This window comes from Protopterus annectens, chromosome 10.part0 (genome assembly GCF_019279795.1).
Source record: "Protopterus annectens isolate FY-2018-M chromosome 10.part0, PAN1.0, whole genome shotgun sequence".
NCBI lineage: Eukaryota > Metazoa > Chordata > Ceratodontiformes > Protopteridae > Protopterus > Protopterus annectens.
Window position 1 is genome coordinate 308,631,920 of NC_056744.1, and position 22,029 is coordinate 308,653,948.

A 22,029-nucleotide genomic window follows, 5' to 3' on the forward strand; every position below is an offset into this window, starting at 1 on the left:
TGTCATCAAAAATTATGAGGTGCAGCACCCACCAAAACAGAAGCACTGTCATCAAAAATTAGGAGGTGCAGCACCCACCAAAACAGAAGCACCGCCATCAAAAATTAGGAGGTGCAGCACCCACCAAAACAGAAGCACTGTCATCAAAAATTAGGAGGTGCAGCACCCACCAAAACAGAAGCACCGTCATCAAAAATTAGGAGGTGCAGCACCCACCAAAACAGAAGCACTGTCATCAAAAATTTGGAGGTGTAGCACCCACCAAAACAGAAGCACTGTCATCAAAATTTAGGAGGTGCAGCACCCACCAAAACAGAAGCACTGTCATCAAAAATTAGGAGGTGCAGCACCCACCAAAACAGAAGCACCGTCATCAAAAATTAGGAGGTGCAGCACCCAGCAAAACAGAAGCACCGTCATCAAAAATTAGGAGGTGCAGCACCCAGCAAAACAGAAGCACCGTCATCAAAAATTAGGAGGTGCAGCACCCACCAAAACAGAAGCACCGTCATCAAAAATTAGGAGGTGCAGCACCCACCAAAACAGAAGCACTGTCATCAAAAATTAGGAGGTGCAGCACCCAGCAAAACAGAAGCACAGTCATAAAAAATTAGGAGGTGCAGCACCCACCAAAACAGAAGCACCGTCATCAAAAATTAGGAGGTGTAGCACCCAGCAAAATAAAAGCACCATCATCAAACTAAACAAAAAAAAAAAACCCAGAGTACAAATAGTCTACCAAAGCCAAATATGAGGTAATTATTTGCCTCCCAGGCAAAGGACAACCACAAAGGCAACCTTTAGCTATGTCTGCAATCTCAAAGGCAATCCACAATTGTGTGCAGAGCTCACTAATAATGGAGCCACCTATTCTGAGCCACAAGATATAGCAAACCTATTGGCTGAGAAATTCATATCCAACTTTATCATTCTCTCCCTCAACCTTCCCTCAGGAAATACCATCAAATAAAACTTCCCCTACCATCACTACGGAACAGGTCCTTAATGCTCTAAGACTAAGAGCACTGCATTAATGGGCCTAGTCAATATGCTAGGATGCCTTCTAAACAGCATGAAACGTGACCTATCAGGCCCTCTGGAAAGGCTATTTAACTATAGCCTCCAAACAGGCCTTGTGCCTCACAAATGGAAACCAGCAACAGTCATCGCTCTGCACAAAGGTGGGCTATCTACAGACCCTGGAAACTATACTGTCTACACTGAAAAATAGTTTTTGCATGCTGCACAGCGTCCTAGCATAAGATAGCTAATTTTATGCAGAAAGACAATGAAACTGATGACTTTTGGTATGGAGTGGAAGGGGCAATCTTGCTAAACCTAAGCAGCGTCTGTGTGTGCGTCTGTGTGTGCGTCTGTGTGTGTGTGAGGGAGCTGTGCCAGAAAGTTCAATAAATAAATAAAATCCGCCTCACTCTATGCTTGTAGTGCTCAAGGGTCAGCCAGATTACTCTCTGGGCTTCAGACACCCAGTACAGACCAGACCCCCTTTCCCTTTTCTTACCTGTCATTCCTACGTGCCTTTTCCTGGAAACTGTTTTTCAATCCCTTACTATTCTTCACTTTATGTTCACTTCATCCTTCCTACCCTCACTTCACTCATGTTAATAGCTTCATAACCTCTCCAGAGCTCTTTTGATTCTACTTATGACTAACTATTCAAGCCTTTTAATCATGCTTTTACCTCCGTTTTTCTTCCCATGCTCCTCCCTTCTTTCTTTTAGCTTAGAACCTGCCATGCTTCTTTACTACCTACTATTACTTCTCTAACGGACCTCGTTTTCCTTTTTCTGTACAAGTTTCATCATCCCCCCTTTTCTTTTTTAGTTTAATGTCATGCTTGCTCTAATGTGCCTTTCCCACCCACGTTTTGGTAAATCATTTTAATGGTGGGGTTACATGAACCATCTACCCAGTGAACAGCTCCCCATTCTCACAGGCTCTCCTTCAGTTCTCCCCATCTCTGCCTCCTGCTTCTTACTGAAAACTCCCTCAGCCACCCCTGAACTGCCCAATCCTCTCCCTCTCTGTACTGCTGGTCATTACTAAGGGCAGCACAAGCAGGAATGCTGCTGCTACTCCCCAAGTCCATGCATATTACTACCACCTCCTTAGTCCTCGCACCACTATTTCTTCTACCAGGTCATTAGTTCTTGCACATACCACTATATTTGGGCAATTATCTTCTTTAGTAACCAAATGGTCAGTGCTACACCCATTCTACTGAAGGTCTCACCAACTACTTTTTCCATCTTCTCTAATGTCTTCCTCTGTTCTCACCTATTCCCAACTGACACTCATTGCAGCTGTAACCTTTGACACCAACTTACCTCTGCTGTCCTAGGCTATGCATGCCTGTCCACCAATTTCCTGTACTTGAGTTTTTTTCCTGATTAGACTCCATCTCATACCAGCGCATCCTTTGCCTTTCCTCCTGCTCTCTCTGTCATTAGTTACCACCTGTCTGACCCCGCAACTCTGCCTGCTGCTGTCCTTACACCTTGGCGGCTTCTTTTCATTATTCATAACTAGGTCGCTTCTCTTCCCTCCTCTTGTAACTCTCCTCAGTCCCTCAGCTTCCTTGAGCCACCATCCTGCCTACTACCCGTCAGTATGGATACTTCTGACCATCTCAGGTCATATCTTCCTAACATAAGTTCACAGGTGTAGACTAGGCCTTTATAAGCTTAGCTATGCAACCCAAATGTATCCCAAGTTATTATGCCTTTGAAGTTATTTTAAGGAGTGTATGTTGGGACATGATTTAATGGCCACCTCTGCCCAGAGTCATAGGTGTCATTCCAGGGGAGAATTTCCAGTTTCCCATTTTCCTTGCATGTTCTCTTTGTACCTTTCTTAGCATATCTTGTCTCATGTCATCATTTTGTCTTTCACTCTACAGTTGCTCTCTACCCCTGCTCATCTTTTTAATTAAGTTATTTTACTCAGGCACCTATATTCTCCTCAGAACATCTCCATATTTACAATCCTAATGCTCCCCAAGACAAACCTCTGTTCCACAAGCTCCAGTTATTACACACCTCTTTCTTCTCATGCGTCCTCCAACCTACAATAACTCCTTTCTTCCAGTCTCATTCTAGCACTTTCAATGGTTCTTACATTTTGGATTTCCCTCTCTTTCTCTTATCCTTTGACAGGAAAGAGTCTATTACCCTATTCCCCCCAAATTTCCAAGGTACCACAACACTGCAGTGTTAATCTGTGCTAACACTTCTAAAATCTGACTTTCTACAATTAAAGTCAGAGCTAGACTACTGAAGAGAACAAAGGCTTGTTGACAATGAATACAGACAGTACAGTTGTGTACACTTACCAAAAATGTAGATGTTCGAGTGTATTCACTGCTGCAGTCATCACCTGTGTGTTATCCCTGCTGTGGTAGCCCTTGGCCGGCCCAAATACCAGAGTCAATGTTTTTCTGTGTCAGCTGCAGTCACCTGTAGTCTGACATCAGGTCATCAGTGCTATAAAGCAAGGCAGCCAACATCATTACATCAGTTTTTCTTGCCCTGACCTGTCAGAAGCACCAGGAAATAAGGTAAAGTAGTCCTGGTGGCTAAAAGCCACCATGTGAAGCGTGTCCCCCTATGGGAAGAGGATATAAGGGGGATGGAGGGAGGGAAACCAGGACTGCAACAGTGAATACACTCAAACATTTATGGTAAGTGTACACAAGTACTGTGTTCTTCGTGTTTAACTGTTGCAGTCATCACCTGTGGGAGAATTCCCAAAGCTGAGGAGAGAGGTGGAAGGGTAGGTTAGAGCCCTAGGCATGAGTCAGCAAGCCCAGCAGAACTGCAGAGGCAAGCCCAGTCTTAGATTTAGAAAAAAAGTGGTAGGTGCTAATGCTTTGTAAAGGTATGGACAGAGGTCCAGGGTGGCAGTTTCCAAGCTGTCCCTGGTGGGGACTCCTCTGAGGAAGGCTGTGGATGTCGAGGCTGCCCTAATGGAATGGGTATGAATAGACTTGAGGGGGGGTCCCAAGTAGTCTGTAGCAGAAATGGTTACAGTGTGATATCCATTTGGAAATGGGCTTCCCCTCTGCCCTTGAGGCAAAGCGGACATGCAGCTTATCTGTTTTTCTGAAGGGTTTAGTATGGTCCAGATGGTATCCAAGTTGTCTGTGCACTTCTAGTGACTGCAGAATTCTTTCCATCTTGTTTTGATGGTTAGGAAAGAAGGTGGGCAGGTGTATGGCCTTGTTGAGGGTCACATCAGATACCACCTTGGGCATAAAGGAGGGGTGACTCCTCAGGGAGACCCTGTCTGGATGGAAAATGATGAAGGGCTCAACAGCCATGAGTGCTTGAAATTCTGAAACCCTTCTGGCTGAGGTGATAGCTAGTAGGAAGGCAGTCTTCCAGGAGAGGTATTTCAATTCTGTTGAAGCAGCATGTTCGAAAGGAGATAAGGTTAGTTTTTCTAAAACTAGAATTCAGGTCCCACGGTGGCATGGGAGGCCTTCCGGGAGGTCTGATATTAGAGGCCCCTCTGAGGGACTGTTTAATCAAAGGATGAGAGAAGAGGGGTAGGTCTGAATCGTAATGGGCTGAAATGGCTGAGGCATGGATTTTAACAGAAGAGAAGGAGAGGCCACTTTTGAGTAACTCGGCCAGGTAATCCAAGTTAAGAGAGATGGAAGGATGTGAGATACTGGCCCCTCTGGACTGGCTCCAGGAGCAGAATCTTTTCCATTTCCCTGATTTTCTGGTGCCGGGCCTTCCGGCCTCTGTGATGATGTCTAGGGCCTGTTTGCTTAACAGGGACTCCTTGTTAACTTTTTAAGTATAAGCCACGCTGAAAGACAGTCTGCCACTATGGGTGCAGTATCTCCCCCCCCATTTGGGTCAAGAGGTCAGAGATTAGGGGAAGCTGCTTGGGGGGGGGTATGGTCAGGCTGTGCAGTAAGGGGTACCAATGCTGTCTGGGTCAATCTGGAGCAATGAGGATGGCCTTTGGTCTCTCCTCCCTTATTTTGATCAGCAACTTGAGAATAAGAGGCAGAGGAGGGAATGCATACACAAAGATGGAGTTCCAGGGGAAGGTCAAGGCATCCACCTTCCATGCTAGGAGGTGATACTCCCTAGTAAAGAACTTCTGTAGCTGGTGCTTGAGGTGCAAAGCAAAGATATCCACCGCCGGAGTCCCCCACTCCTGAGTGATTTGCAGAAAGATTTCCCTGGGAGCTGCCATTCGTCTGGGTCCAGTAAGTTTGTGCTTAGGTGGTCTGCCAGGATGTTGTTGACCCCTGGTAGCTACTGGGCAATTAGGTGTAGACCCATGGAGACAGCTGCCAGCCAGAGGTTCATGGCTAGCCTGCACAGAGGGTGAGACTGGGCCCCCCCCCCCCCCGTTTGTTAATATACCACATCACTGTGGTGTTGTCTGTTTTTATAAGGAGACCCCCTGGCCTGAGATGGGGTTTGAAGGATGTCAAAACCTTTTGTACTGCCATAATTTCTGACTGATGTGCAAGGGAAGGTGCTGGGCATCCCCAAAGACCTTGGGTGCATCTGCCTGCTAGGTGAGCGCCCCAAGCAATGTCTGATACGTCGGTGGTGATGGTCTGGCCGGTAGGGCAGAAGATGAAGGGAAGACCCTGGTTCTTGGCGCAGGCCTCTGCCCACCAGAGAAACTCTGCCTTTATACATGGGATCTGAGGGAGAGAGATCTCTACAGACAGAGTGCTGACACCAAAGGTTCTTTAGATACCACTGAAGTTTTCTCATGTGAAGCCTGGCCAGAGGAATTAGAAGGATGAAAGATGCCATGCACCCCAGGACTTGCAGGAACTTTCTCACAGTGAGGTGACTTCTGGAAGCCAGCTGAGTAAAGTAGAGAGGCAGGAAGCCCTGCTTTTCTGGGGACAGGAAGGCCATTTGGGATGCTGCGTCTAGCACAGCCCCAAGAAAATAATCTTTCTGGTGAGAGTTTGCTTTGATTTCTTCTCATTGATGGCGAACCCTAGGGAAGTTAGGATGGATTTGACAAAGAGAAGGCCCTGGAGGAGCTTTTTTTTTGTGCTCTGCCTGAATGAGGCAGTCGTCCAGGTATGGGTAAATCTGTAGATTTCTCTGTCTGCAAAATGCTATTGCCGGGGCTAAACATTTGGTGAATACTCCGGGTGCAGTAGATCCAAAGGGTAGCGCAGAGAACTGAAAGTGTTGTGATCCTGCTCTGAAGTGCAGGAATTTCCTGCAGGATTCCCTTATGGGGATGTGGAGGTAGGCATCTTTTAGGTCTAGGGTCACTAGCCAGGCATTTTCTGTCAGCATAGGCAGCAGCTGCTGCAAAGTTAGCAGTTTGAATCTGGGGACCATCAGGTAGGTGTTCAGAATGGATAGATCCAGAATGATAGGGCGTCCACTTTCAATGCTTGTTTGTGATAAGTCCTTGTGCAGAATCCTTTTAGTTGGTAGTTGTGAGGGGAGGCAAACAGATCTATGTTCAGGCATCCCCATTTCCTTGTTATCATGCTGAAGACTTGTGAATCCAGTTGCCACTCATGGGGATCCATGAGGTTTCTGATAAGTTCATCTGCCAGAGTGTTCCTTTCCTGGCAGGAATTGTGCTTACAGATGTACTTGGTAAGTCAATGCTGTGTCCCACAAAGTCATGGTTAGTCTGCAAAGGGGGTAAGAATGTGTGTCCCCCTGCTTGTTTATATACCACATGACCGTGGTGTTGTCTGTCTTTATCAGTAGTTGTCCCGGATTAATTAGGTCTTTGAAAGCTGTCAGGGCATTTTGAACAGCTAGCATCTCTTTTTGATTGATATGTAGATGCATTTGGTTTGAGGACCATGTGCCCTGAATGCATCTTCCTGCCATGTGGGCCCCCCAGGCATAATCTGATGCATCCGTTGTTAGTGTCTGCCTGGCTGGGGGTAATGTAAGTGGCTGTCCCTTGTTCTGGTGACAAGCCTTCACCCACCATCGAAACTCCTGTTGCAGGCAGGGAATGAGAGTAATCATTGTTTCCAGGCTGTGGCAATGTTGAGCCCAAACTCTTTTTAGGTACCATTGAAGTTTCCTCACATGCAGTCTTGCATATGGAATTAGTAGGATGCAGGATGCCATGAAGCCCAAAGCCTGCAGAATTTTTCTTGCAGATAACTGTGCTTTTGTTGCCAACATTTTGAAACAGGTAGTCAGTTGCCTTTGTCTGGCATGAGTAGCCATCTGGGCAGTTGTATTTAAGCTTGCACCCAGGAATAATATCTCTTGAGAGGGTACTAGTTTTGATTTCCTTTCATTGACTGTGTACCCTAGGCATGTTAGAAGTCTTTTCACAAATGCCAGATGCTGTAGAAGAATGCCCTTTGTTCTCTGCTTGAATTAGACAGTCGTCCAAGTAAGGATATATTTGTATTCCTCTCTGCCTGCAGAATGCAATTACTGGTGTCAGGCACTTTGTAAAGACCCTGGGCACAGTAGATATGCCAAAGGGCAGTGCAGAGAATTGGTACTGCATTGAGCCAGCCTTGAATCGGAGGTATCTTCTGCACGATTGTCTGATTGGGACATGCAGGTATGCCTCTTTTAGGTCTAAAGTCACAAGCCAAGCATTCTTGCCCAGCATGGGCAGAAGCTGCTGCAAAGTTAACATCTTGAATTTTGGTATATCCAGGAATGTGTTCAGAATAGATAGGTCCAGTATTGGCCTCCAGGCCTTGTCCTTTCTGGGTACCAAGAACATTCTTGAGTAAAATCCTTGTCCCTGCTCTTGCTCTGGTACTTGTTGAATGGCCCCCATGTCCATGAGGGATGAGACTTGTTTTTGTGCCTCTGCCCATTGATGTTTTGGCAGATCTGGCCAGCCGTTTACCTTTGGCAGGGTATGGAAATGGAACTTGCAGCCTCGTGACACTATTTAGGACCCACTTGTCCTGGGTTATAATGTGCCAATTTTGAGAAAAAAGTGCTAATTTTTTCCCCATAAGGGTGCTGCCAGGAGATAAGTGCTTGATGCAGGCAGGGGGAAGACATTGGTACTGTTTCCTGCATGGTTGTGATTTGCCCTCTCCAACTTTGGAGGTAGAAGCCCCCCATTGCTTTGACCTGTATGAACCTTGCGCCTGGAATCTGCCTCTAGGGCGTCTGGATCTGCCCCTTTGAGGTCTGTCTGACACAGGAAAGGACAGATTCTTTGCAGACCAGTGTCTACTAAACCTAGGTGGCTGTACTTGTAAAAAATCTTTGACAGTTTGCATAGATTTAGCTTTGTCCTCCATTTTCTTTTAACACCTCTTCTACCTTAATACCAAAGTATCATGCTGTAAAGGTGCAGCTAACAATTTGACATGATCAGGCAGATTTTGTTCCTTTAACCAAGCATGCCTCCTAATTACAGAACCCGTAACAGCGGCCCTGCAGGAGGCCTCCAAATAATCAAAACCACACTGCAAAGTATGCTTTCCAACTTGTTCAGCTGCATGCAATAAATCCTGCATTTCCTTGTTTTCTGCACATTCAGAGTTTAACAACATTTCCTGTTTAAGCAATGCCGTAACATGTTGCTGATATTTGAGCATATGAAACTGACAGTTTAAGGCCCTTATAGCCAAGGTAGCAGATGTATAAACCTTTTTTCCCAATCTATCCAGTGCCCTAGAATCCCTGTCAGATATGTTCAGAAGAAGTTGGAGTATTTACTCTTACGAAAGCGATCACAGTAAACGGTAATAAATAGTGGTTTGTGCTCCTGAAGCCGGCTCGTTTTTTCTTTACAGAGTTTGTGTGTGAGAAGTGTTTAGTATATTAGAGATAAATTCACCTCCCGACTAATTAGACTGGACAACTCCATGGAGTTACTCCAAGCTCAAATTACTGTGGGCAAACCCCCCATTCAAGTCCCAGCTAGTTATAGATTCCCCTCCATGGATCATGATGCGCATGAGGCCTACTTGACCAAACTGGAGTAAATCCAAATACGTCAAACACTCTAGTCATGGGGGATTTCAATTATCCCACCATCACCAGGGAATCAAGCCCTAACTCACTAATGCAAAAATTCCTTGACTTTGTTAACTCGTATGCCCTGGAACAAATTGTTCAAACCACAACAAGAGGAACAAACGTACTATATCTGGTCCTCACTAAGATGACAAACAGATGAACCACCACAACTCTTTAGTTAAATCAGACCACAAATCAGTTGTCTTCGAGATGACACTATCATCAGAATTCACAAAGGGCGAAGTCAGACTAGAAAACTTCACCAAGTCAAACTGTACCCTCCTGGGAGAGTATAAATACACTTCAAGCCCCACCCCCAGCTGGAAGTGATAACTACACCAAAGCCTAAACTGAAACCCTGTATAATTACTTGTATAAATGCATAGACTCAGCCATTCCAGAGAGATCAAAGCCAGAGCCCAAAGTAAAAACAAGCCACCCTGGTGGACATCCAGCATCAACAAACTTTACAACAAACACTAAAAGCTGCTGACTTAAAAAAAAAAAAAAAAAAAAAAAAAGGTGAGGCCCCAACAATGGACAAGCCCCCCTCAGTCTCAACAGGCAAATAAGACAAAATGTCAAGTCCTCTAAGGGTAACTGGGAAAAACCTAGCTATCACAGCCAATAACATAAGGCCTTTTAACAGCTATGTGCATAGCCTAAAAAGGTAGGACCTAAGCATATGTTGAACTAGTGACCAAGGATATCACGCACACTGACCCTGCAGAGACAGCAAACCTGCTAGTGGACAGACTTGGCAAAAATTTCACTCCCTTATCACCTCCAAACTCATCTCAAAACCTTTCCCCCAACTTCTCCCCACCCTACATATCTGAACAGGTCATTAAAGCCCTGTCCAAGACAAACAGCCTCTATGGCACCGGACAGCATCCCAAGCGGTCTTCTAAACAAAATTAAGACATGAACTAGCATCACTATTAAGTACCTTATTCACTCACAGACTACAGGCTTTGTTTCTGTAGAATGGAGAACAGCAACAGTTATTCCCCTCCACACAGGTGGCTTAACAATGGACCCAGGCAATTACAGACCCATAAGTGTGACCAGTCTCATCTGTAAGACCACGGAGCATATCATCATGGACCTTATAAATACATAGGCATCCCCCTAACCCTGGATTGACCCAATTTGGCTTCATCAAGGGCAGATCCTGCCTGCTAAACAAGGAGGATTTCTTCAAAAATGTGACCAGGGCCATTGACAAGGACAAATCTGTGCACACAGCATACCTTGACTTGGCAAAGGCTTTTGACACAATCCTACACTCAGGCATTATCAATAAACTTCGCAAACTGAATGTAAGCCCCTTCATTATAAGATGGTTTGCCAACTGGCTCACAAACCAGTCACAAACTATCAAAGTTGGTGACTCCACATCAACCAGCAGACCTGTAGCCAGTGGGGTGACACAAGGGTCAATGCTGTGCCCCCTACTGTTTGACATATACTTTTCAGAAGTTCAGGCCAAAACTAAAGGGCTGCGGCTGACCAAGTTTGTGAAAAACTGCAAACTGGGCATGATTACTGAATCTCCAAATGACGTCGGTATACTTCAGGAGGGTCTCACACAGACCAACGACTGGTGTACCAAATGTCAGTATACTTCAGGAGGGTCTCACACAGACCAACAAATGGTGTCTTAGTCACGGTCTCAAACTGAATGCAAAGAAATGCATCATCATTCCCTTGGATAAAAACAACGTCCCTTTCACACTATCAAATTAACAACAATATCCTATATACATACGAAGTGGTAAGGGAACTGGGAACACAATGACACTGTGACCTTAACTTTGAGCACCATGTGTCTACGGTAGTAAGAAAGGCTTTCTACATGGCACACTATTAGCAAAAGCATCACCTCTAGAACAAAGGAGGTATAACCCCCTTATACTATTCATTAAATGAGGCTCATAACAGAGTACAACACTCCTTTTGGCATGTACAATACAAAGTACCTGCAGCAACTGGAGACCTGAGAGATTTCTAACAAAGATGATAAAGGGACTCCAGCATGTGCCTTATACAGACGGATTAAAGTCCCTGTCACTATACTCAGTATCATGGAGACGTATGCATGGCTTACAACGCAATCTCAGACCCAGACTTAATGGCTTTACTGCACATCTGTACATCAAACTGGACTAGAGCTACCCATTCAAGGGACCTAAATATGGCCTGCGACTTGAACAGGTCATGCTGGAGGGACAGATTTGTCTCCCAGCAACTGCTGCATCCTTGGAATAGACAGCCAATTCATGTGAAACAAAGCACCTCTATGTGTCTGTTCAACAGGAACCTGGGCAAATGGATGGGGTACCAAAAATTCCTACAGGGGATTGTGCCCATGACCCTCCAGGACATGGGCAGTCATTGCCAAATAAAATCCTGGGAATTGAGTACAGTTTTCCATGATATTACACTGGGATGAAAAGGCTAGGCTTGAAATGACCTCCGGGTCAATACCCTAGTAACCCCCTATGATCTGTATAAAGTTGGAATATTAACAATATATTCACTTAAGTTTTCTCAGTTTACCCCTGGTTTCTTCCCATTCCCCAAACTACAATGGTTAATCAGCTGATCTAATCTCCTATACTTTTACCCCTGCCCTCAAGGCCCAGGACATGGCTGGAGAAATGTCCAAATACACTAGTTCACTTAACAGCTTACAAATGAAAAAGCAATTCACACACACAAGAAAACTATTTACATTCACAGTGGCCTGTTATCACCTCCTATACAGCCACGATCAGCTCCTACACTTTTGAACAGTATGTTCATCTTCTCCTTGACCCTATGTGTGTCACAGACATCTAACCGCTTCACCTTATGCCACCCAATCTGTGTTTTCTTCCAGACTACAAAGTGAGGACCTTCCTTCTCTCCTCACAGAATCAGTCCGAGCCTTTTATCCCTGAACTACTAAGGCCTCTAATCTTTTCAGATGTAGCCAACAAGCCTGGAGAGTTCATTTCAAATACCACCTCGACAATGACCAAAACAGGAGCATTAGATATTTGTCTGCCACCTCCCCCCCACACACACACTCTGCTCACAAAATGCTCTTGGTCTTCCCATAACTTTGGCAGGAAAAGGACTATGGGCAGCTGGATAAGATTAACACTTTGGCTGCCCTCACCTGCTTTACCATCAGTAATGTATTAATGTGCATCATGGGACTCTCCCCTGTGCAATGCATCTTAAATGGGTGATTCTGCAATTTGTCTTAATGATTTCAGCGTGTCCCTTATTGTTTCACGTCCTTCCTTAACGCAATGCGGTGCGCACGTCAATGTCAATGATGGAGGCTCTGCCAGTCTTTGAGCCCTTTAGCAGCATCAGTGGCACAGCTGTCATGACCAAATTTCATGACAGCCTGCTTTAACACATCAGCTCTTTGGACTGACCCACTTACCCCACACACCTTTTTTTTTTTTTTTTTTTAGATTGCCCATACATGTCAAGCAGAGCGCCTCTTTGGCCCTCTTCAAAAGGAACCTTGATGACTGAATGGGAGAAAGGAAATTCACCCCGGGGATCACGTCAGTCGCCCTGCTAGACAGGGGGCCAGGGAAGTAAATAGTGTGGGAAGAAATAGCCAGGGAATTGTTGTGGCTAGGCTTGTATAGGCCCTAGGGCCGATAGCCTAGTACCAACCTATGAATCTATTTAACAGAAGCCAGTACTGCACACCCTCACTAGCACGAAACTTCATGTACCAGTTACATGGGAAGACGTCGCTGACTACGACATCAAGGAGGTCCCTCAGTTCATTTACTTACAACTGCACACCTATGAGGACACCAGCAATGGCAGGCCTGACACAGAAGGGACTTTAGTTTAGCATCTCATCCAAACAGCAGTGCACACTACCATTTCAGCATTCGGGTGACCAGTGCCTTTCAGGTATGACCTCAGTCCTCACATCCACACACATGGATACCAACTGTGGCACACAGACACTCCCAAACTTAATTTAATCAACAGAGTAGATGGAAACAATACAATAAGGTGAGCAAGAAATGTCATCACTATACATACCCCACCCCCCATGTTTACTGACTTCTCTACACTGGTGTCTAAAATCTAAATAAATAGCTGTCGGAATGAAATAGCAGAAAGTCTGCAGCAGTAACCTATCTATGAAACTGTGGCAATCAGACTCTAAATCAAAATTAATGTTTTAAGATTAATGTGAGAACAGTTCCAGTACTTACAGGAACATGATGAGGTGAAGTAGAAGCCACTGAGGGGGCAGGTGATTCAGAACATCTGGAGGAAGAGGAGGATGAAGCTACTGAAGAAGCAGGAGATTCAGAACATCTGGTGGAGGCTGGAGACTGAGGTCCAGGCTTTGAGAAAACATCTGTAAGAAAATACAAGCTGATGAAAGTCACAGTTCCCAATGTACTGCAACAGAACCCCCCAAACACCACACACACACACGCACGCACACACACGCACACACACACACACACACACACACACACACACACACACACACACACACAATTAAACACTTGAAAAAACGCATGTAAAAGTTGAATGACATGTCCACTGGCATGAAGATTGAGCTCCAACTGCAACTATACAAGTGCAGGCTTAGAAGTGGATACGAATCAGACCCAAATCAAAAAAGACGGCGTAGGAAGGAAAATTACCACAAATATATGTACAACTCATTCCAGAAGGGAAAAGGCGGGGCTCAATCCCACTGTTGACTGCCATGAGCATAAAAAATCAAGGATGAAGCTACAAAGTGTCTCAGTAACAGATGGCAGATGCTTCACACTGGCATTTTGCAGCATGGCATCAGGTTTGCCTGTGCCTGTAAGAGAAAATACCCTCAGACTTTGTGAAAACAACTGGGTCCATTAGCTCCTGCTTTTTAACTTCAGTCCTGAAGGATGGCCACCCCAACAACATGGCTGACATCATACTCATGCCCAACAGGCAAACGATGCATACAGATTACGGACATAGTTTTCTAGTGGTACCTGATGACTTAGAATGGAAAGGCTGAGTAAGGTGGAAGGTTAGACACTAGGGCCAACCATTAGACTGCCTGACAGTGAAAAGGACTGAGGCTATGAGCGTTGATGAGCTACTTCCTGTGGTACAGGGTTTGATTCTCTCAGTCTTCATATGCTTCCTATTTGACTTGGAGGAAGTCACTTAACCAGAAAGTGACTTTGGGAAATTGGGAAAGTGTGCAAGGCTCCTCAGTAGTGTCCTGGAATGCATGCCTAGAAACAACCTATGAAAAAGATTAAAAAATAGCTTTAGTTACCTTATCCATTTAAAGGATAAACCATATTCACAATGCCAGTTATGTTTACATTCTTTTACACAGAGACACACCAGTACTTACAGTGCTAATATTCATTTGGACACTATTTGGCAAGATCCACCATGCAATAACTGCTACCCCCAAGCTTGAAACCATCAGTTTCATGCTCACTAGAGGACCTTATGCCCTAAATAAGCCATATGCATTGTCGTAATTTGCCAGATCCAGGTCTTGAACTGAACGTAAACTGTCGAAATAAAAGGCCTACCCAACAGAGCATGGTGTTGCCACCTTGCTGTATATACAGCCATATGAGGAGGACATGGTCAGTTACTGGACAGAATTATCTGCTTAGTAGATCATGGTGTTGCCACTTTGCTGCTTATACAGCCATATGAGGAAGAGATGGTCAGTTACTGGAGAAAATGATCTGCCTAGTAGATTGTCATGTTGCCACCTTGCTGTTTATATAGCCATATGGAGGAGGACATAGTCAGTTACTGGAGAGCATTATCTACCTAACAGATCATGGTGTTGCCACCTTGCTGTTTATGCAGCTATATGAGGAGGACATGGCCAGTTACTGGAGAGAATTATTTGCCTAGTAGATTATGGTGTTCTACATTACTGTTTAAACAGCCATATGAGGGGGACATGGTCAGTTTCTCAAGAGAATTATCTGCCTAGTAGATCATGGTGTTGCCCTCTTGCTGTTTATACAGCTATATGAGGAGGACATGGTCAGTTACTGGAGAGAATGATCTGCCTAGTAGATTGTCGTGTTGCCACCTTGCTGTTTATACAGCCATATGGAGGAGGGCATGGTCAGTTACTGGAGAGCATTATCTGCCTAGTAGATAGTATTTTAGGGAAGACGGGCCCCATTTTATTTTCAAACATGCAGTGTTTTGTTTCCACTATATTTAACTTGTGGCTAAAAGTAATGTAAAAAATGATTGCCCCCATCAAGAGCTGCGAGACTGCTGCACCTAGGCCCAAGCATCTATATACACCAAAGAGGTTTTAGTAAAAGCTCATAGGGGGAGCACCCCGGCTCCCCTAAATGAGCAAAAGCAGTATCAGCTTTCTTTGATCAGTTTACTCTTAGTAGCATGTTCCCTTCCATTTTCATCAAATCACTTAAAAGGAGTGCTATTCTCAGAAACTGGTGTCAAAACTTCTGGTAATGCCCAGTTAATCCAAAGAAAGGCCTTATTCATTTTTGGTATAAGCCACCTTATTGTGTCTAACTTCCGTTTTTGAGGGTATAGCCATTTCCCCATCTATCAGATATCTCAAATGTTTTACCTCGGTCATTCTTAGTTTGACGTAAAAACATTAACAGCTAACATGGCTTGTTTTATGGCTACTACAGCTTGTATCTTGGCCAGATGTGAGACCAAATCCTCAAAGTGAAAGACGACATCATTCAAGTAAAGAGCAGCTTACTGGCCATCGAGCTTTAAGACGAGTTCCAAGAGATGCAGAAGGGTCGCAAGGACACCATCCCTTCTAAAAATGAAGACAGTATACTAGAATAATCCCTCAGATGAGGGGAGAAAAATTCTCTTTCTTTAACTTCAGCCTTTAAAGGAAGATACGTGTACCTCTTGGTGAGGGCTAGGGTAGTCAGGAACCTTTCCACACAAACCATTATACAACTTCATCTATCCTAGACCTTGAGTAGCTATCGGCTTTTGAGATGCCACTTGGCTTCTTTAGTTCATTACAGAATCGGATGGGTCCCTGAAGTTTAAGCACTAATAGCATTAAGGAGATTTCCACTTACTGTCTGGCTCTTCTACTACACTATTGCGCACACCTTCCCACTTCTCCTTGCGCACACCTTCCCACTTCCCCTTGCGCACACTTCCTCTTGCACTTCCTTTGTGAGCCAAGCATTCTGTAAGGTTTTATTTAATCCTTTTCTCTGGGGATGGTCTGAATAGGTCATTGAATATTACTGGTTCTGAGCCAAGCATTCTGTAAGGTTTTATTTAACCCTTTTCTCTGGGGATGGTCTGAATAGGTCATTGAATATTACTGGTTCTGAGCCAAGCATTATGTAAGGTTTTATTTAACCCTTTTCTCTGGGGATGGTCTGAATAGGTCATTGAATATTACTGGTTCTGAGCCAAGCATTCTGTAAGGTTTTATTTAACCCTTTTCTCTGGGGATGGTCTGAATAGGTCATTGAATATTACTGGTTCTGAGCCAAGCATTCTGTAAGGTTTTATTTAACCCTTTTCTCTGGGGATGGTCTGAATAGGTCATTGAATATTACTGGTTCTACCAGGCAACTCTGAAAACACTTCCTTGTTTCTCCAGAAACTTTTACTTCTTGTTGCTTTTACTTTTATTACCTACCTGGACTGCAGGCAGAAAGGTCAGATTCGTTTCTTGAACTCAGTTCAGCAAGTTCACCTGTTCTACGCTCTGATAAGTTATTGGATTTAGAGATGCTGCTCTTTCACAATTGGGGATCACAGCTGGCCAAAGTACACGATTAATAGTTACCATAAAACACGCTGGATCTCTGCAGGTTAACTGACTACAGAAATGTATACGTCTTTCGACAGTTTTGGAACACTGATGTAGTACACCTGTATGGTTATTCTATTAATGGTCCTTTTAACTCTGTCATTTATCTCAATTACTTTTCTGTTTGATCTCGTATGTTGGTATACTGTTCTGTAACACTTTCAAATGAGGATTTCCCCATCTTTAAATGCTTCTTTTGCAATATGTAACAGTCCCCAACGATGCCTTCCATATTTTAACTCAAAAGGACTGAATCATGTCAAAGCCTGTGGTAATTCTCCAAATGCAAAAAGCTGGCATAGTTTTAACCGGTCCCAATTACTGCCACCTTCATCAAGTTCTTTTTTTTTTTTTTAGCACAAACTTTAATGTTCAGTTAAACCACTCCACTAATTCATCCCCACCGCCCACCTGTCACCCAAAGCCTCCCCTTGATCATATGTTACAATGTCTGAGGACAATCACGTTACAATGTCTGAGGACAATCATATGTTACAATGTCTGAGGACAATCATATGTTACAATGTCTGAGGACAATCACGGTCAATCCAAGCCTTCCCTTGATCAGATGTTACAATGTCGGAGGGCAATCATCATGCAGGCATCCTAGTAATGACAGCATTTTTCCTTTTATGGCTGAACTCTGCTCCTGGTGGCAATCTGAACACTTGTGTCACCAAAACGGTTACCAATGCCCCTCTGTCTGTGCATATATACTTCTTCATATGTGCTTGACAGGGGCTACCATCACAGACTTGGGCTAGCCACACCCACATCTTCCTCGCACTGGCTCTCATGATGGACATCTTCTGTGCAGCAAAGGCCATCTCAGAGGAGCAATGGAAGCCAGGAGGAAATCATTACTGTCCTTCCCATCCCAGGATGGGTATACTATCCTTTCTGCATACACCATCAAATGTACAAGCAGCTAGTCAAACTCCAGTAACCTAGACTGTTATCAGGGCTCTAACTCCTTGACCCTAAAAGCACTGGCATAATTGGTGTATTGTTTTGGACAAAATGGGTTTCTTGTTGAGCAATTGCTTAGGTACCCCTACACTAGAAAATTCAAAGTGGGGGGGCGTCACTCGCCAAAGTGGGGGGGCGTCACTCGCCAAAGTGGGGGGGCGTCACTCGCCAAAGTGGGGCGCCACTCGCCAAAGTGGGGCGCCACTGCCAAAGTGGGGGCGTCACTCTCGCCAAAGTGGGGCGCCACTCGCCAAAGTGGGCGCCACTCGCCAAAGTGTGGGGCGTCACTCGCCAAAGTGGGGCGCCACTGCCAAAGTGGGGCGCCGCCAAAGTGGGGGCGCCACTCGCCAAAGTGGGGCCACTCGCCAAAGTGGGGCGCCACTCGCCAAAGTGGGCGCCACCGCCAAAGGGCGCCACTGCCAAAGGGGCGTCACTCGCCAAAGCGGGCGTCACTTCGCCAAAGCGGGGTGTCACTCGCCAAAGCGGGGTCACTACGCCAAAGCTGGGGCGCCACTGCGCCAAAGCGGGGCGTCACTCGCCAAAGCGGGCGCCACTCGCCAAAGCTGGGGCGCCACTGCCAAAGCGGGGCGCCACCGCCAAAGCGAGGCGCCACTCGCCAAAGCGGGCGTCACTCGCCAAAGCGGGCGTCACTCGCCAAAGCGAGGGCACACTGCCAAAGCGGGGCCACTCGCCAAAGCGGGGGGGGCGTCACTCGCCAAAGCGGGGGGGGGGCGTCACTCGCCAAAGCGGGGGGGGGCGTCACTTGCCATTGTGACTTAAAATTTTACCAGCTTCCCTAAAAGTCAAGTCTATTTTGAGGTAAAAGATCATGCCTCACATACCAACACAGGCACTGATGCATCATATCCAAATCTTCTGCTAGAACAGGTAAGCCCATACCCATATTTTTTAGTCTCAGCTAGTCTACCATAATCGCTCTGGTGGAATAACAGATAACACTAGACCGCATATGCAATTGCAAATCCAAAATACTGAGTCACTTTGTTACGTAAAGTCCAGCATTCTCCATTACCGCCTGAAACAGTTACTGCCACGAAAGATAACAGCAAAAAGCTTTCTATAATTGCTGATTATCTCTCAGCAGTCTGTGACATTAATTAAAAAAATTCTTAACAGTGAATGCGCAACATGACCATCAAACGTGGTACAGTGCGGAATATGGGCTTTTTAAACTCAAAATGAGAAACCTCCTCATGAGGTTACTTGAGAGGTACAAGTAACACTAATGGGTTTTCTACCCATTATTTGTATTCTTGCACCTTTTTATTGAACAAAGTTGAGAGCTCTGGCTGAGATGATCTGTAGCAGCTCCTATTCTTTGCAAATCTGATGCACAAGACCCTCTCTTCCCTTTGCTTAACATTTTTATTTTGGCTCATCAGAAATATCCTTAGGTAGCCACCAGCTCTCTGGTGTAGAGGAATAAAGCCCCGACTAAGCTGCAGATGACCAGAGTTGGATTAGCAGCTGGGGTGCCTCTAGGTTGCAATGACTCGCTCTAGGGTGCAATGACTCGCTCCCATCCTTCCTGACCAGCTCCTACCCACCTATCAGAGGATACTGACTTGATACATGGGTGACATCTAGTGGCATTTCCAGGTGCTACACTCAATGGAGACCAACCTTACAGAGTCCATGCTGTGTGTGTGTGTGTGTGTGTGTGTGTGTGTGTGTGTGTGTGTGTGTGTGTGTGTGTGTGTGTGTGTGTGTGTGTGTGTGTGTGTGTTACACTTATCTCCCTTCAAAGCAGTAGCAACAGTACAACAAGAAGAGCTGCTGAAGCAGGAGAAGGGTGCTCCCAGAGTGACAAGGTAGGCCACCCTGCAGGACCACCAACAAACTGGCCCACTCCCTACCACCAGACTCTACCCAAGGAGCAAAGGGCTGACAGGGATTCCTAAGTGGAAAGAGAGAGCCATAGGGCTCTAATCTTACCAGGAAATCCCTGGCTCCAGCCCACCCTCGGAACAAACGAGCAACTGAGTGCAAGTACAGAAGCCATCAGGTGAAGGCCTGCGGGGAGCAAAAATAAATATAGGAATATCGTTGGATGATACATATATTCAAGGATATAGGTTTGCTTATTTACTTATTTACATTTGATTACCAGGAAAGTCCACCTGGGTAGAAGCCCATTTTCAGTGGAGGCCCTGGAAGAAAAACTGTCATGTTTTGTAAAACAGTTTAACAGCAATAATTTGATAGTCTTTAAAAATAATAGATGAAACAGTCTGCATAATTATACCAAATTAAAACATGAAAAAAAGAAGATCTGTACTTACCATAATGTGCCATGTGAGTTGTTCAACTCGCCTTCATTCTTACACATGGGTTCGGAGCTGATCCATCGGTGTCGAGTCGGCCGCTTTCACAAGCTCATAAGCATGAGGCCAAGTCCCTATCCCATGATGCTCTCTCTCACCTCAGATTAGTTTGCTGATCCCAGCATGTAAAAACATAACACACAAAAGGCACTCCAACCGGAGTAAGATCTCCTAGAACAAGACCCACCAGGCCACAAGTCTTACTCGTTCTTCGAGAAACCTGGAGGGGGAAGGTGGGTGGGAGTGTAAGAATGAAGGCGAGATGAACAACTCACATGGAACGTTATGGTAAGTACATAACTTCTTTATAAGAAGTTGTTCAATCTCGCCGTTCATTCTTACACATGGGTAGCGTCCCTTGCACCCTAATCCTGGGTGGCTCACGGGAGTATATTCCTGAGGACAGTGGAAACACAGGAAGTCCTGCCCCTGGAGGCCCTATCTACTTTGTAATAAGTGATGAAGGTATGCGGCTTAGACCAAGTGGCAGCTGCACATATAGTGCCCAAAGGTAGCCTAGCCACATAAGCTGAGGAAGTAGAAACAGCCCTAGTGGAATGCGCTTTTACGCCATGTTCTAATGGTTGATTCACTGAGGAATATGTAAATTTTATGCAGTCAGTTAACCATTTGGAAAGAGTAACTTTGGATACTGGTAGCCCTTTTTTAGTGTCAGCATGAGAAACAGAGTTCAGATTTTCTAAATTTTTTTTTTGTTCTGTCCAAATAGAATCTTAATTGCCTGCGAACATCAAGCTTATGCAACATATACTCCAACTTGTTAGAATAGTTACTGAAGATAGTTGGGAGTTCAATAGTTTGATTCAGATTAGTCTCGGAACACACCTTTGGAAGGAAGGGTTAGTACTCAGTGACACTGTTGGGATGAAACACCAAATATGGGGGTTTGATAGATGGGGCCTGAAGTTCGGACACTCTACGTGCTGAGGTAACTGCTACCAAGAAAATTGTTTTCCAAGAGAGAAATATTAAATGGCAGGATGATGCAGGCTCAAAGGGAGGAAGAATAATCCGTGACAACACAAAATTCAGATTCCATGGAGGAAAATGTTGTCTAACAGGTGGTCTAAGATGTATGGTATCCTTTAAGAAGGCCCTACATAGTCTGCGAGACATTAGGTTAGAACCCTCAGATCACAGGTGAAAATTTGAAACTGCAGCCAGTTGAAAGCTTAGTCAGGAAATCCAAAATGCTAGCAATTGGGGCGACACAAGGGTCAATATTTTGTGAAGCCCAAAAAGCAAATCGCTTCTATTTACTGGCATACAACTTTCTGGTGGAAGCTTTATGAGAAGATACAAGAATATGCTGTACCTCTGAAGAAAAATCGTGTGACCTGGCTAAGTTGGGAATTGGAGCAGCCAAGCGGTCAATCTGAGGAAATAATTCAGGGCAAAGTAACTTCTGCATTTGGCATTCATAGGGGATGCAAACAGGTCGCAGCAAGGCTGGCCCCATCTGAGGAAAATCATCTCCGCAACCTCGTCTTTGAGGGACCACTCATGCGACATCAGAATGGCTCTGCTCAGTTTGTCCGCAATCACTTTGGATTTCCCCGGGATATACGTTGCTGTCAGAAAGCGCCCAGTGGATACAGCCCACTGCCAAATTCTCAGGGCCTCCTGACATAAGGGGTAAGACTTGGTTTCCCCTTGTTTGTTAATATACCAGAAGAAAGACGTTGTCGGTCTGGATTGCAATCGTCCCCAGAGGTAGAGAGTCGTGGAAGTACTGCAACACCAAAAGCACCACTCTCAACTCCAGGACATTAATATGCAACTGTGAGGTGCCTTGGGCTGTTCTTCCTTGAAAAAGCCCACCCAATCAGAGAAGTGTCCG

At 45.1% G+C, this 22,029-nt stretch overlaps 1 protein-coding gene across 1 annotated transcript in view; it reads right to left on the minus strand.

Annotated features, from left to right (window-relative positions):
- The window catches only part of LOC122813060 (cyclic AMP-dependent transcription factor ATF-6 alpha-like), a 2,557,378-nt gene that overhangs the window by 2,291,622 nt on the left and 243,727 nt on the right, over positions 1-22,029 (minus strand). The window contains exon 4 of the mRNA XM_044085178.1: positions 13,241-13,389. Coding sequence (XP_043941113.1) covers positions 13,241-13,389 — 149 coding nt within the window. The remainder of the gene's footprint in view (positions 1-13,240; positions 13,390-22,029) is intronic.